The sequence below is a fragment of the Balaenoptera physalus genome, assembly GCF_965194825.1.
Source record: "Balaenoptera physalus genome assembly, chromosome: 2".
In the NCBI taxonomy this organism is placed as follows: domain Eukaryota; kingdom Metazoa; phylum Chordata; class Mammalia; order Artiodactyla; family Balaenopteridae; genus Balaenoptera; species Balaenoptera physalus.
In genome coordinates, this window is record NC_138883.1 from 167,649,886 (window position 1) to 167,662,224 (window position 12,339).

General features: G+C 36.3%; 1 protein-coding gene across 3 annotated transcripts in view; it reads right to left on the reverse strand.

Annotated features, from left to right (window-relative positions):
- The window catches only part of LOC309654966 (uncharacterized protein C10orf67, mitochondrial), a 117,287-nt gene that overhangs the window by 12,824 nt on the left and 92,124 nt on the right, over positions 1–12,339 (reverse strand). The window contains exons 14-17 of one of the 3 annotated variants that reach the window (XM_082449733.1): positions 10,856–10,943; positions 5,918–6,001; positions 5,771–5,831; positions 752–1,017 (exon numbers count right to left, since the gene is read on the reverse strand). In XM_082449733.1, the coding sequence (XP_082305859.1) occupies positions 983–1,017; positions 5,771–5,831; positions 5,918–6,001; positions 10,856–10,943 (268 nt within the window). In that variant the 3' untranslated portion in view covers positions 752–982. Of the gene's footprint in view, positions 1–751; positions 1,018–5,770; positions 5,832–5,917; positions 6,002–10,855; positions 10,944–12,339 lie in introns of those variants that run through there. The other 2 variants (XM_082449732.1, XM_082449734.1) reach the window with 2 other exon arrangements.

Sequence of the window (12,339 nt, forward strand, 5' to 3'; positions counted from 1 at the left end):
TTGTCACTCTAGCTTACATTTGTGTAGCATGTAACATTATACAACATACTTCTTCCTATGATCTACTTTTTTTCCATGTGATCATTTCATTCAAGATAAGGAACATGCATTAAAGAATCTGAACCAGCTGGGAACAGGAAAGGCTGAGGACTGAAGCCCAGTGACACTTCTCTACACTGACATAAATATCCACTTTTCTGATCTCAATTTATTCCTTCAAATTCCAAACTTGGGGTTCCTCCCATTGAAAGGAATATTCATATGGTATCCTTCACATGCAAAGATGTCACTCCCAGTTCACTTAAGGGTGCAACTTGATATGTCCATGAATTTGCATGAATCCATACACAACATCTTGTAACATTTTGTCATTTCTCTAACAGAACCATTCCTAAATTTAAAAATTAATACTCACTCAATACTAATTAAAACCTCTCTCAGTATTCTGTTACCACCATAAAAGACTTATATGGTTTATAATGACTGGGCAGCAATGGGCAGCTGAGGTTTGGGATGAAATCAGTGGCCACAGGATCCAGGGAGGCTGCTGGAATCCAACTCATGGCCCAGTGACTGAATAATAACACACACCAGAAACCACCCTTGCTTCATGCTACATGCTTTGGAGACCTCTGAGTACCAGTTCGGGGCATAATTAGGAATATGCTTAGTGGCATTTATTCAATGAAACATTGTCTACAAATACTTAAAAGCATCACTAGACTGAATTAATACAAGATAGCCCATCAAATTAATAAAGTACATTTTTAATATGTATTAGTCGTGACCTTTTTTCCTACTAAGTTGTTATGATCTTACAAATTCAGAGTACTTTGCCTGCCTACTTGTTTCAACTATTAACATTATTTTCAAAGCATGTATTATCTGTTTTCATTTTTCACATTTTTCAATTCCCTATTTGACCAATGGACAAAGCTTCAGTTGGATAGAGAACTTCAGATTAATTCTCGAATCCAGTTGGTCATCTTGGCTCTTTTCTATGCCACTGAGAATTCCCTGTATTTGGAAAGGTATGTTAAGAGACACACTGCTGATCTTCCAGGCTTTAATTTGTCATTTAATATCCTAAATCCCATGCCTCGAATAGAAAATATCTCTAGAACACAGGTATAAAGAGCAAGGAAAATTCTTAAGAAAAGGTAGTTGAGAATCAGCCCAAATCTCAAAGACAAGGATGACATATATAACTTAGCAATACAACATCTGAATTAATTGGTGACAATAAGGGAAGTAGAAAAGTTGGTGGCAGTGACATCATAAACATTAGCAGACCCCTTAATACATTATATTTAGTAAATCAGGTTAGTCCTATTTTAACATTTTTAATAGCCATCAATTACATGCTAAGTGATGTTATATATTATGTATGTATGTGGTAAATGAGGTAATACTGTAAAATACACATTTCAGTATGAATACGTTAGTAAATTATATTAATTATAGCTGAAGTCTAGAAACAATATGTAAAACAATGCTAACACTTATACCTAAAATGCTTTCCTTTTTATCTTTTGAATTCCAATTTCTTGTGTGATTTTTAAAATTATTTTTGTGTTTAAAACAAAAACAGGGTCAACGGAACTCCACTTTCAATTAATATTTATTTTTATAAATTGGTGGGTAATACACTTAGTAAAAAAAAAACACTTTTCAGGTCCAAAGTTTCAAAGGGTGAAAAGAAAGGTTTGAAAATCCTATCCAATGTATTGCGATTGTTCTACTATTCTTTAAAAGCCTTTAAAATCGCTTCTTCCATGTTTCTTCCCTAGAAGTCTGAGAGAATTAACAATACAATGTAATCTAGGTTTAAATTTGGGTGTCTCCTGTGTTTCAGATATTTATGTTTGAGCTTTCTCTTACTGACAAGCCACTTAAAGGGTCACTGTTACTTTGAGGTTTTATCTATGAGATTTGTGTCTTTGGGGCTCATTAGGAACATTTTCAAAGATTACAATGTCAATAGCACCTAATTACTGGACTGTGAGAAAGGTCTTCTTAAGTACATAAAATCTGTGGCAGTGCACAGTGCACAATGGGCAGCTCAGATCCCAAATTTTATCACAGTTAAGTAGCAAACAAATTAATAATGTTACCTGGGATCTTTTGGGATAATTACTACTGTGTAAAAAAACGGCTTTGAAATTCGGCAGATAGTATGGTACCTCATTTTTTTATTCCCTTATATTAATGAGGATTTATTTATCTCAAACTTTCTTTGTTGCAAGAATAACTCTCTGTTGTTCTTGCTAGAATTTTTTGGAGTAAAGCTTGCAACATAACAAAAAGTTAATTTCAATTTGCTTAGGAAAGATATATCACCTGATATAACGTTGTTTTAAGTTATGTTTTGTTTTATTTTGCTCTTTTCAAAATATCTACCATATGATCTGCTACCAGTGACAAATTTTATTCTTTCTTATGCTTGGTAGACAATTAGTTACTAAAGAATTAAAGGAGAGACCAGTTCTTTTAAATCACTAGCCTACTGCTGAGGACATTATAGCTCTCGTGTAGTAGATTAAAAAGCAGGTTTGCCTGACTTTATTTTGGGAACCCAGGGATTATATTATCCATAGCTCAGGAGGAAAGGCAGGGATGGGGTTAGCTAGGCACTTCACCTCATTTAATCCTCATAACAAAGCTAGGAGGTGGGGTCGCCATCTCCATTTTACACAGCAGAGGGAGCTGAATTAAGTTACCCAGGGAGTGACTGGAACGACACAGGAACCGAAGTCTGTCCACCTCCAAAGCCTTTCTGCTACATCACGTTTTCCCATTGTGTGTTGTTGAAAATGGGACCACACATTGTCATGCGTGAGTCTTGGGGCAAGTCAATATAATTGAGTGGTGACAAGCCTGGGTTCTAGGGCCACATTCTCTGGGTCTGAACTCAGCCTTATTTATAAATTAATAATCTATTTATTTGTGGTCATAAACCTGGCAGCTTACTAAACCCCTCTGAATCCAATTGTCTCCTCTAAGGCTTGAGAAAGCAAGAGTGCTGACTTTATAGGGTTTTTGTGAGGATTAGAGTTAAAACTTAAAAGGCATTTGGAATAGTACCTACACCCACTAAATGGTAGTTATCCATAATTTTCAAAAGTATCTTGTGGTATGAAAATACAACGTAAGAACCTCTATCTTTGATGCAACACCAAGGATGCTGTTAACAGAAAGGATAAATATTCGTAGGGTATTTAAAATATTAATATTCTATTTACATAATTTAAAAAACAGAACTCAATACCACAGTGACTTTACAGGGTTGAATTTGGCTTCTGTCACCATATAGGTCACCCCCGTGTTATAGAAAGTAAGATTTGTCTGTAAGTCAGGTACGTACGAACCATGTAGCTAAACACCTCTTTGAAAATGTATTTGTGAATTAGTGCTTGAAAACACTGATAACGTATTGAACTACTTCCTAGGGGCCTGAAGGGGGTTCTCCACCTTCTGAAGTACCTGAGAAGCTTGGAGTGATTTGTTTTGTGACGACAGTTTGGTCCTTTGACCGTCTAGTGTGAGTACTGTTCAGTCCCCATAATCGTGAAAGACTGATACCTAATGAAAAAATTCATTTACTCCCCAATTAGTAAATTTGTAATTCAGTTTCCTCCTGGCATTCATGTATTGGGTTTTTTATCCATTAAAAATAGAAAATTTATTTCTAGTCAATTTTGGATTAACTGGAACCCAATTAACCAGAAACTTTTGTTAACTGGATGATTTCCCCACGCTATCTTTGGAGGGGAAAACATGACATGTCAACGTTATATCAGAGGTTTTGTAGAAAGAAACGTCAGGGTTATGCCCAGAGGCTTACAGTGTGACACTGTCACCCACGCCTCTTCTGCGGTGCAGTCATTTTCAGAATGATGCGCTTTGTGGCATGCTGCAAAATTATGGATCATAAAATAGCATTTACTTTCAATTTTATTAGTAAGGCAAAAAAAGGGGGCTAATGAATTTTAGGAGGGCTTTCTGTAGACAGGGTGGAAATAACTCTACACTTTGTATTTTCAGGACAGAGGAAAGGGAGTGACAGTGTTTGTTTTGGCCAAAGCTGCCTTATGGCCCAGGTGGCCATCAAGGTCGGTTTGTATGACTACAAATGGACCTTTGAAAACTGGTTTGCTTGGCAGAGAAAAATCACTTTTGGATGTAAAATTCTCAACTGAATTTTTTGCTGTTAATTAAGCTCTCTAATTAAAATGTCAGGTGGAACACAGGTTCCAAATTTAACAATTTATATTTTTATGATAAATCATGAGAGTCTCTCTTCCCCTAATACATTATGATATTTTAGAAATAACTTACTGTATGGGGTGGAATTTCCAACAACTCAACAGAGCTAGTCCCTTATTTAAATGCTGATATCCTTGGGGACTTCCCTGGCACTCCAGTGCTTAGGACTCCGCACTTCCACTGCAGGAGGCCCGGGTTCGATCCCTGGTCGGGGAACTAAGATCCGCCAAGCCACACGGTGTGGCCAAAAAAAAAAAAAAAAAAAGGTGATATCTTTAAATTGCATGCCCTAGGCTAGCAGCTGCTACAGAGTCCAGGCTGGGTGTTACTGTCACCTAAATGCCAGTCCAGGAGGCAGGCAGCACTGTGACTGCCGAAAGATTCCTCTGCACATAGGCAGGCACCTCCGGAAAAGATACTGCCTATACCCATAAGCACTACAGAAAAAGCCTCTCCACTGCATGGAGGCCCAGAAGAGAGGTTCCTTTCTCAATCTAGTTTTCAAAAAGTTGATTTTAAAATTAGGGTCCAGCAGGAATAAAGATGCAGACGTAGAAAATGGACTTGAGGACACGGGGAGGGGGAAGGGTAAGCTGGGACGAAGCGAGAGAGTGGCATGGACATATATACACTACCAAATGTAAAATAGATAGCTAGTGGGAAGCAGCCTCCTAGCACAGGGAGATCAGCTCAGTGCTTTGTGACCACCTAGAGGGGAGGGATAGGAAGGGTGGGAGGGAGACGTGAGAGGGAGGAGATATGGGGATATATGTATACATATAGCTGATTCACTTTGTTATACAGCAGAAACTAACACACCATTGTAAAGCAATTATACTCCAATAAAGATGTTAAAAAAAAAAAAATTAGGGTCCAGGATTTAAACTCATATCACACACTTCCTCCTTGTATAAAGATGCATTATAAAAGTCTACTTTTAACGATTCCCAGACATGAAAAACAGAAATTACTGACACCCTTTGATTACCATCAATAATTCAAACAAATAATGTTACATTTTGTTAATCCAACTTGTTTATTAGAGAAAAGCAAGCATGATTGTTTCCTAAAGACTTACAGAAACGTGTGGACAAAATGTACTTCCACCTCCAAAAGAGCCCAATTTGAGGCCGCACAAGGACTGATGGGAGATAAAGGATGCTATAAATAGTTGTCCTTTTCTCCTAAGTATTAAATTGGAAAAATAGGGATTTAACAGGAGCTTCAGGTTTGTTGGCAGTTTAATTAAAAAGAAACAGGATTCCAACTGAGACAGCTCCTGGTTTTGAAGTATGACTCAATTCATTTTCAGTTAGCAGAGATCAATATTCAGAAATATATATTAACATTCTTTTATTTATCATATCTATTAATTTAATAAATTGGCTGAAAAAAGTCATGCATTCACCCAGAAACCAAACATCTCAGGACAACAAAGAAAAGCATTATTAATCTTAATTACCCATCCTGCGTGAACCATTTCTCCAACAATAAGGATTCTTACCTCTTGGTGAAGGAGGGAGGGATATGTGATCCCTGTCTAGGTCGACATACCTGTTGTCTATCTGTAGGTAAACCAAACCGTTTCATTACTGAGGCTGAATAATACTGACTGATTAAATGTTAAATGGGGAAAAAATAATCTACCTACCGAAGATGCGTGATAAACATTTGCAGAAGATGTCGACGTTGTTATCAATTTCACTTTGGATTGCACAAATAAAGGTTTAACTTTCTGAAAGACACAAACGGTATGTACCGTGTTATCCAGGGGAAATAATGACCAGCTCAAATGGATGTAGAATGTTTTTCAGTCCTTAGTTAACTGAGATATGAAAATCATGCTCCTAACTTATTTGCTCAAATATGGCTGGGGAAATCCTTTCCTTTAAAGCCAAGGAATAGACCCCTTCCTAATTCAGGCTACTTTGAGAGAAAATTCAAGAAAAATGTTTTCCTTAATGTCTCTTCTGACTCTGCTTCCTTTTGATTACCCCTATGCCATATGGGATTTACTGCTTGTAACTGGTCAGGTACCACCGGGTCATCCCCAGCACCACCCAGCTCCTGGAAGCTACACAGTGATGGTCCTGATTCCCAGGAATTGAAGAGCGAAAAAACAAAAGCATCTCTTCCAGGAGTTCAGAAGCAGTAGCACACAAGCAGAATTGCCACCACATCATATATTGCAAAGTAAATCATGACATTAAAAATGCACAGGTGAAAAGGACCAAAAGTACAACAAGCATGATTATCAAAAAGAGGTCTGAGGTCCATGGATGCACCCTGGAAATTTATGTGACGTTCTCCCTACTCAAGGCTTCTCTCTTGCTGGTTTGTATGTATGTATACACACATACGCGTAAGTGTGTTTGCACGCATTTTTCTATTTCCCCACAGCCTGCTCCCACTCTGTTTTTGTTCCTCTCACCAAATAAACCATTTAAATATTTATTTGTATTTTTTATTTGAATACGTTCTTGCAAAAATATGTAATTTTGTGCATGTATTTTAATTTGTGCTAGTGGTATTATGTGATATCCTATTTTGATTCTAAGGCATAGCCTTCTGATATTTTAACATCCCTAAAATCAGGATGCATCTGACAATAGATGGAGTGTCACAGTATGATTGGCAGCACTTTTTCTCTTTTAGAGTCTTATAAAATCTTGAACCAATGTTGAGCACATCTTAGATTCAGGGTGAAAAACAGCATATCTCGTGTGTTCCACTTCTTTCACTAAGGACTATGTACAAAGTAATTTCACTAAGTACTATGCTTTTAAGGTCCGTCCATTTTGCTACATATACATAAACTCTAGCACCGCATAGTACTACGTAGTACTCCAGGCATGTGTCGGCCCCGTTTTGCCCATCTGCTCTCCTAAGGTGGTCCAAGCCACACCATCTCTTACCAGCATCACTTCAATAGCTTCCTAATCTGCTTCTTTCCCTGCCCCTGGCCTCCATAGCTGCCAGAGCTGTCCCTTTAAAATGTTAAGTGAGATTGTCTTACTGCTCTGTTGAAAACTCTAAAAGGCTCCCAATTTTACTCAGAGTAATAGAAAAAAAATCAAAGTCCTGTTATCCCTTTAACTCCATTTATTCCTGTTCTCTCTCGGTGCTCACTCTGCTCCAGCCACACTGGACGTTTTGTTGTTTCTCAAACATGCCAGGCACACTTCTGTCTTAGAGTCTTCCGATGGTCCTTTCCCTGTCTAGAAAACTCTTCTAAATATACATATGGTTCTTTCCTCACTGCCTTCAAGTCTTTCATAAAGATGGTAAAAGAAGCCAGTGTTAAATGCATGACTGCTGAGAATTTAAGTTCCAATGTACTCCATTGTTTCATACCGTGGGTGTAGAAGAAAATACCACCTCTCTGACAGGGCTGAAAAAGGTAAAATCCTGCTGAAGGGGTCAGAAATAGGGGCTGTGCATATCAACCTGCCTTCCAGCTGAAATGTAAAAGGGAGATTCGAGCAACACACAAGAGAATGCAGTTGATAACACTGGGTTTCAACACACCTCACCCTGTCAAGGATGAGAGAGAAGAGTAAATAAAACAGGGACTATGAAAAAACTGTAGAGTCGGTTAAACAAACAGTATCCTGAAATCAGAACCATATTCTTTAAAAAATGACCTATTATGAGATCTAGATGAAAACTTCATCAAGCTTGTTGTCTCCAACAATAGAGTATAAGAATATATGACCTCTAGAAACTACTGACAAAAGTCTCTGGAAAAGAATCGGTGGAGATAAAATGCAAACTAACATAATACTGTCAACAAAAGCTATAACTTGTTTATGGATTAGACGATTCAGCATCTAAAAGGTGTCAACTGTGCCCAAACTGATCTATAGATTTAACGCACTTCTAATCAAAATCCCAATGGAATTTTTAATTTGTTTCTTATGTTTTTTTTTATACTGTGAATATTGACAATCTGATTCTAAATTTGATATGGAAATGTAAAGATCCAATAAAGCCAAGGCATTCTTGAAGAACATCAGGGCAGGAGTATTTGTTTTATCAGAAAAAGATTTATAATAAAGGTATAGATATTAAATCAGTGTCACACTGATGCGAGAATAGACAAATAGAACAGTAGGACAGAATAGACAGAAACAGACTCATACATATATGAGCCCTTACTATAATATATAATGGGTGGAATTATGTTTCAGGGGAGAAGATAGACTTTTTAATAAATGGTGCTAGATCTGCTGATTATCTATATTAAAAGAAAATGAAATCAGATGTCTACCTTTCTGTACACTAATAACAATTCTAGGTGGATTAAACCTCTAAATATGAAAGGCAAAACAAGAAAAAAATTTTAAGTTTATTGAGAAGAAAATATTTTTTGTTTTTTAGGTTTTTTTAAATTACTGAAATATAGTTGACAAAATTATGTTAGTTTCAGGTGTACTACATAGTGATTTGACATTTGCATACATTAGAGAAGAATATATTTTTGATTAAAGGTTAGGTAAGGTTTTCTTAAAGACAGAAAAAATATAAAGGCAAAAAGGAAAAGATTATTAAACTAACATTGAGATTAAGAACACTTATTTATGAAAAGATACCAAAACCTCATCCACAAATTGGGAGATGACATTTGCAACCCAAGCATGCTGCTTGGTACATATTTGTACTCAAATATCTGTGAATGGACAAGTGACTAGAACCAAGGGAAAATGTTAGTTTACCCAAAGTTCATTCACTCATTCACTCATCGCTCTCTCCCCTCCCCTCTCTCTATTTTTCTTAAATATTTGCTGTCCACTTTGATGAGTGTCTTGAGTACATATACACTGTGTAGCTATATAGATAAGGATTCATGAGCCTGAATCCCAAATAAGCAGTGGCACACAGATGTATTCTCGACTAGATAGAGTCCATCTCTCCTCCATAGGAAGATAGATTGCATGAACATCTGAGGCAGGGCCAAGATGTTTCTCAAGAAAAAACTGGATCTATGACTATGCTCGGACTGGAATAATTTTGAGATTTTATAAGTCTGTTTCATAAAGCCTGGACAATTCAAATTTGGACCAGAAAATTTTACCAGATAATCCTTAAAAAGCCTGCTTTTTGAGTAGCACAGCATTCTCCTGGGTCCTCCAAAATTTTATTTGTCCAGCTGATTAAATATCTAAAATGAGGATTACTCCAATTAAACTTGTAACTTTCAGTTGAGAAGAGAAAAAACCAAAAGGAGAAGAAAGAGACTATATATATTCCCATCTATGTAGACCAGTTTTGGAACATTTCAGGGGAGTCAATTATTAAAATCATCAGCAAGGTTCATATTACTATGTAAATTTAGTTAAAAATTAGAAATAATATTATCTTGCCAATGTTCTTAAGTTCTTTGATCTCTTGCAACTTGGAGTTAGAAAATTGTCTTAAAGTGAAAATTGTGGAAAAAATTTTAAAAAGAAAGTGATTTTAGATTGTAAGCTTCTTGAAGCAGGAAACCAAAATTTATATTTCTTGTGACTTTTTCCACAAACCTGACTTGTCCTCAGAACACTTAGCTTTGTAGCAGTTTCTCAATAGTATTTATAGTATGTTAAGTTACTGATTGTTTGCAATTTATTGATTGTCTTTCTACACTGGTCATCATTTGCCTTTACAATTACAACTCCCAAGTGAAAACATTAAGTAAACAGTTTTAAAAATAATCTATATTATATCATATGATATCACTTATATGTGGAATCTAAAAAAATAATACAAATGAACGTATTTACAAAACAGATACAGACTCACAGACATAGAAAACAAATTTATGGTTACCAAAGGGGGAAAGGGAAAGGGATAAATTAGGAGTTTGGGATTAAACAGACACACAGTAGTATATATAAAATAGATAAACAACAAGGACCTACTGTATAGCACAGGGAACTATATTCAATATCTTGTAAAAACCTATAATGGAAAAGAATCTGAAAAAGAACATATATATATTATGTATATATATATGTGTGTGTGTGTATATATATATGTGTGTGTATATATGTGTGTGTGTGTATATATATATATAACTGAATCACTTTGCTGTACACCAGAAACTAACACAACATTGTAAATCAAGTATACTTCAATTTCCAAAAAAAGTCTATTTTAGAATTGGGCTTTATCTACAGGTGACCTCTAGTGTGAAAACAAATGGCTTGGTACTAGGAACAGATTCTTTTACCTCCTTTTTCCACTTGGAAGTGACTGGATACTTGGATCTTGAGCTGTGATAGTTCCTACATTCCATCCACGTGCACAAATGGTCAGGTTGATAAATGCCTCCCGGGGGAATGAGTCCCCCTCCTCTGAAATTTTCACTTGCCTCCATTATAGCTCAACCATACTGCGTGGTAACAATTTGTATACACATCTATGTCTCACACTGGATTGAGCTCTTTGGGTTCAGACACTCTGTCTTATGCCATCAGCATTCAGCAGAGTGACTCATGTACTATCTCCAGAGCCTCTAATGTCAGGGGTTCAAAAAATGTTAACTTCAGAAAGACACGTTACAGGTATCATCAAAGAGACAAAGAGCATCTAGCCAGTATGTACTTACAACATAATTGAAGGATGTGTCAGCCAGCATTGCAAACTGACGGAACAATGTGTGCCTAGTAAACATCTCGTTCTTAAGGACGTGAAAGCTGAAATAAAAGAAGCAATGGAATTAAAATGAACAGAAATTATAGGAAAGAGCAAATCGGTATTATGTTCTTGTGATTAGAAACTAGAATGTTCAGTGTAAGAGCAAGGAGATACAAGTAAAAATTTAAAAATATTAGTATGAACTTATCACTCTTTGATTTTTAAAATTATGTATTTTCCAGCCCTGAAAAGCAAATAGGAGGGAATAGCCATACTAGATATTAACATATACCACAAAAATCATAGTATAAAAACAGTTTGGAAAGGAAAAATAAATGGAATAGAATAGGAACACTGAAACAGATTTGGGAATGTACTAGAACATAGTATGTGACCAAAGTGGTACCACAACCCAATCCGGAAAGGACTGGAGTAAAGACCTAAATATGAGAGGTAAATCAAGAAGGTCTGTCTTAAAACGTGGGAGAATATTTTAGCGGAGGTGGAGAAAGACTTTCTAAACACACCTAAGGCAAAAATTTTGATGGATAAAAATTAAGAATTTCTGTACAATAAAGGTCAGCATACACAAAGTTCATAGACTGGGAAAAGGTATTTGTAACATCTAAACTTGATAAGGAATTAAAAATAAGAATACACAAATAAATTTCACAAGCCAACAAGAAAGCAAAAGATGAAAAGAGTTCACAAAAGAGGGACGTCCTTTAGAGGGAAAACGTTAGATCAAAAAAAAGCATCTGAAAGTCAGTTATTACCAAATATTAGAACTCAATCCTTGTATCTCTCTATTTTTCTCCAACACTCATTCTTAGCTGATCTCATTTAATCCCATGGCTTTAAATACCATCTATACTAATGCATCCCAAATTTATGCCCCCAGCCTAAGCTTTCTTCTGAACTCCAGACTCATATACTCATCACTGCCACTAGACCTCTACCCTTAAGTTACTAAAGGCACCTTAAATTTAACATATCAAAACTGATTTCCCGCCAAAATGTGCTTGCTTGTTTCAGTTGAAGGCAACTCCATCTTTCCCGTTGTTTAGGTAAAATCCTTGCAGTCATCCTTGACTTCTTTCTTTCCCACCTTATCTCCAATCTTTCAATACATCCTACTTTCAAAATATATCCCCAATTTAATCATTTCTCAACAGCTCCAGGTCTCCCATCCCAGACAAATCACCATCATGTTTTGCCTAAGAGGGGCTTATTCTTTCTGGAGCTCTTAACTTTTCTCCCTGCTTTTCCTTTGGCTTCCCTATGGCCTTTTATCAACACAGAAGTCATAATTCTTTTAAGACTTCAGATCATTGGGTCTTTCCTCAGTTCAAGACTCTCCAGTGAGGTTTTTAGGGTACCAACTAATTATTCTCAATATTGATAAATAAAGGGGATCAAGCATTTATCTTGCCTTATCTTGTCTGAAACTATATT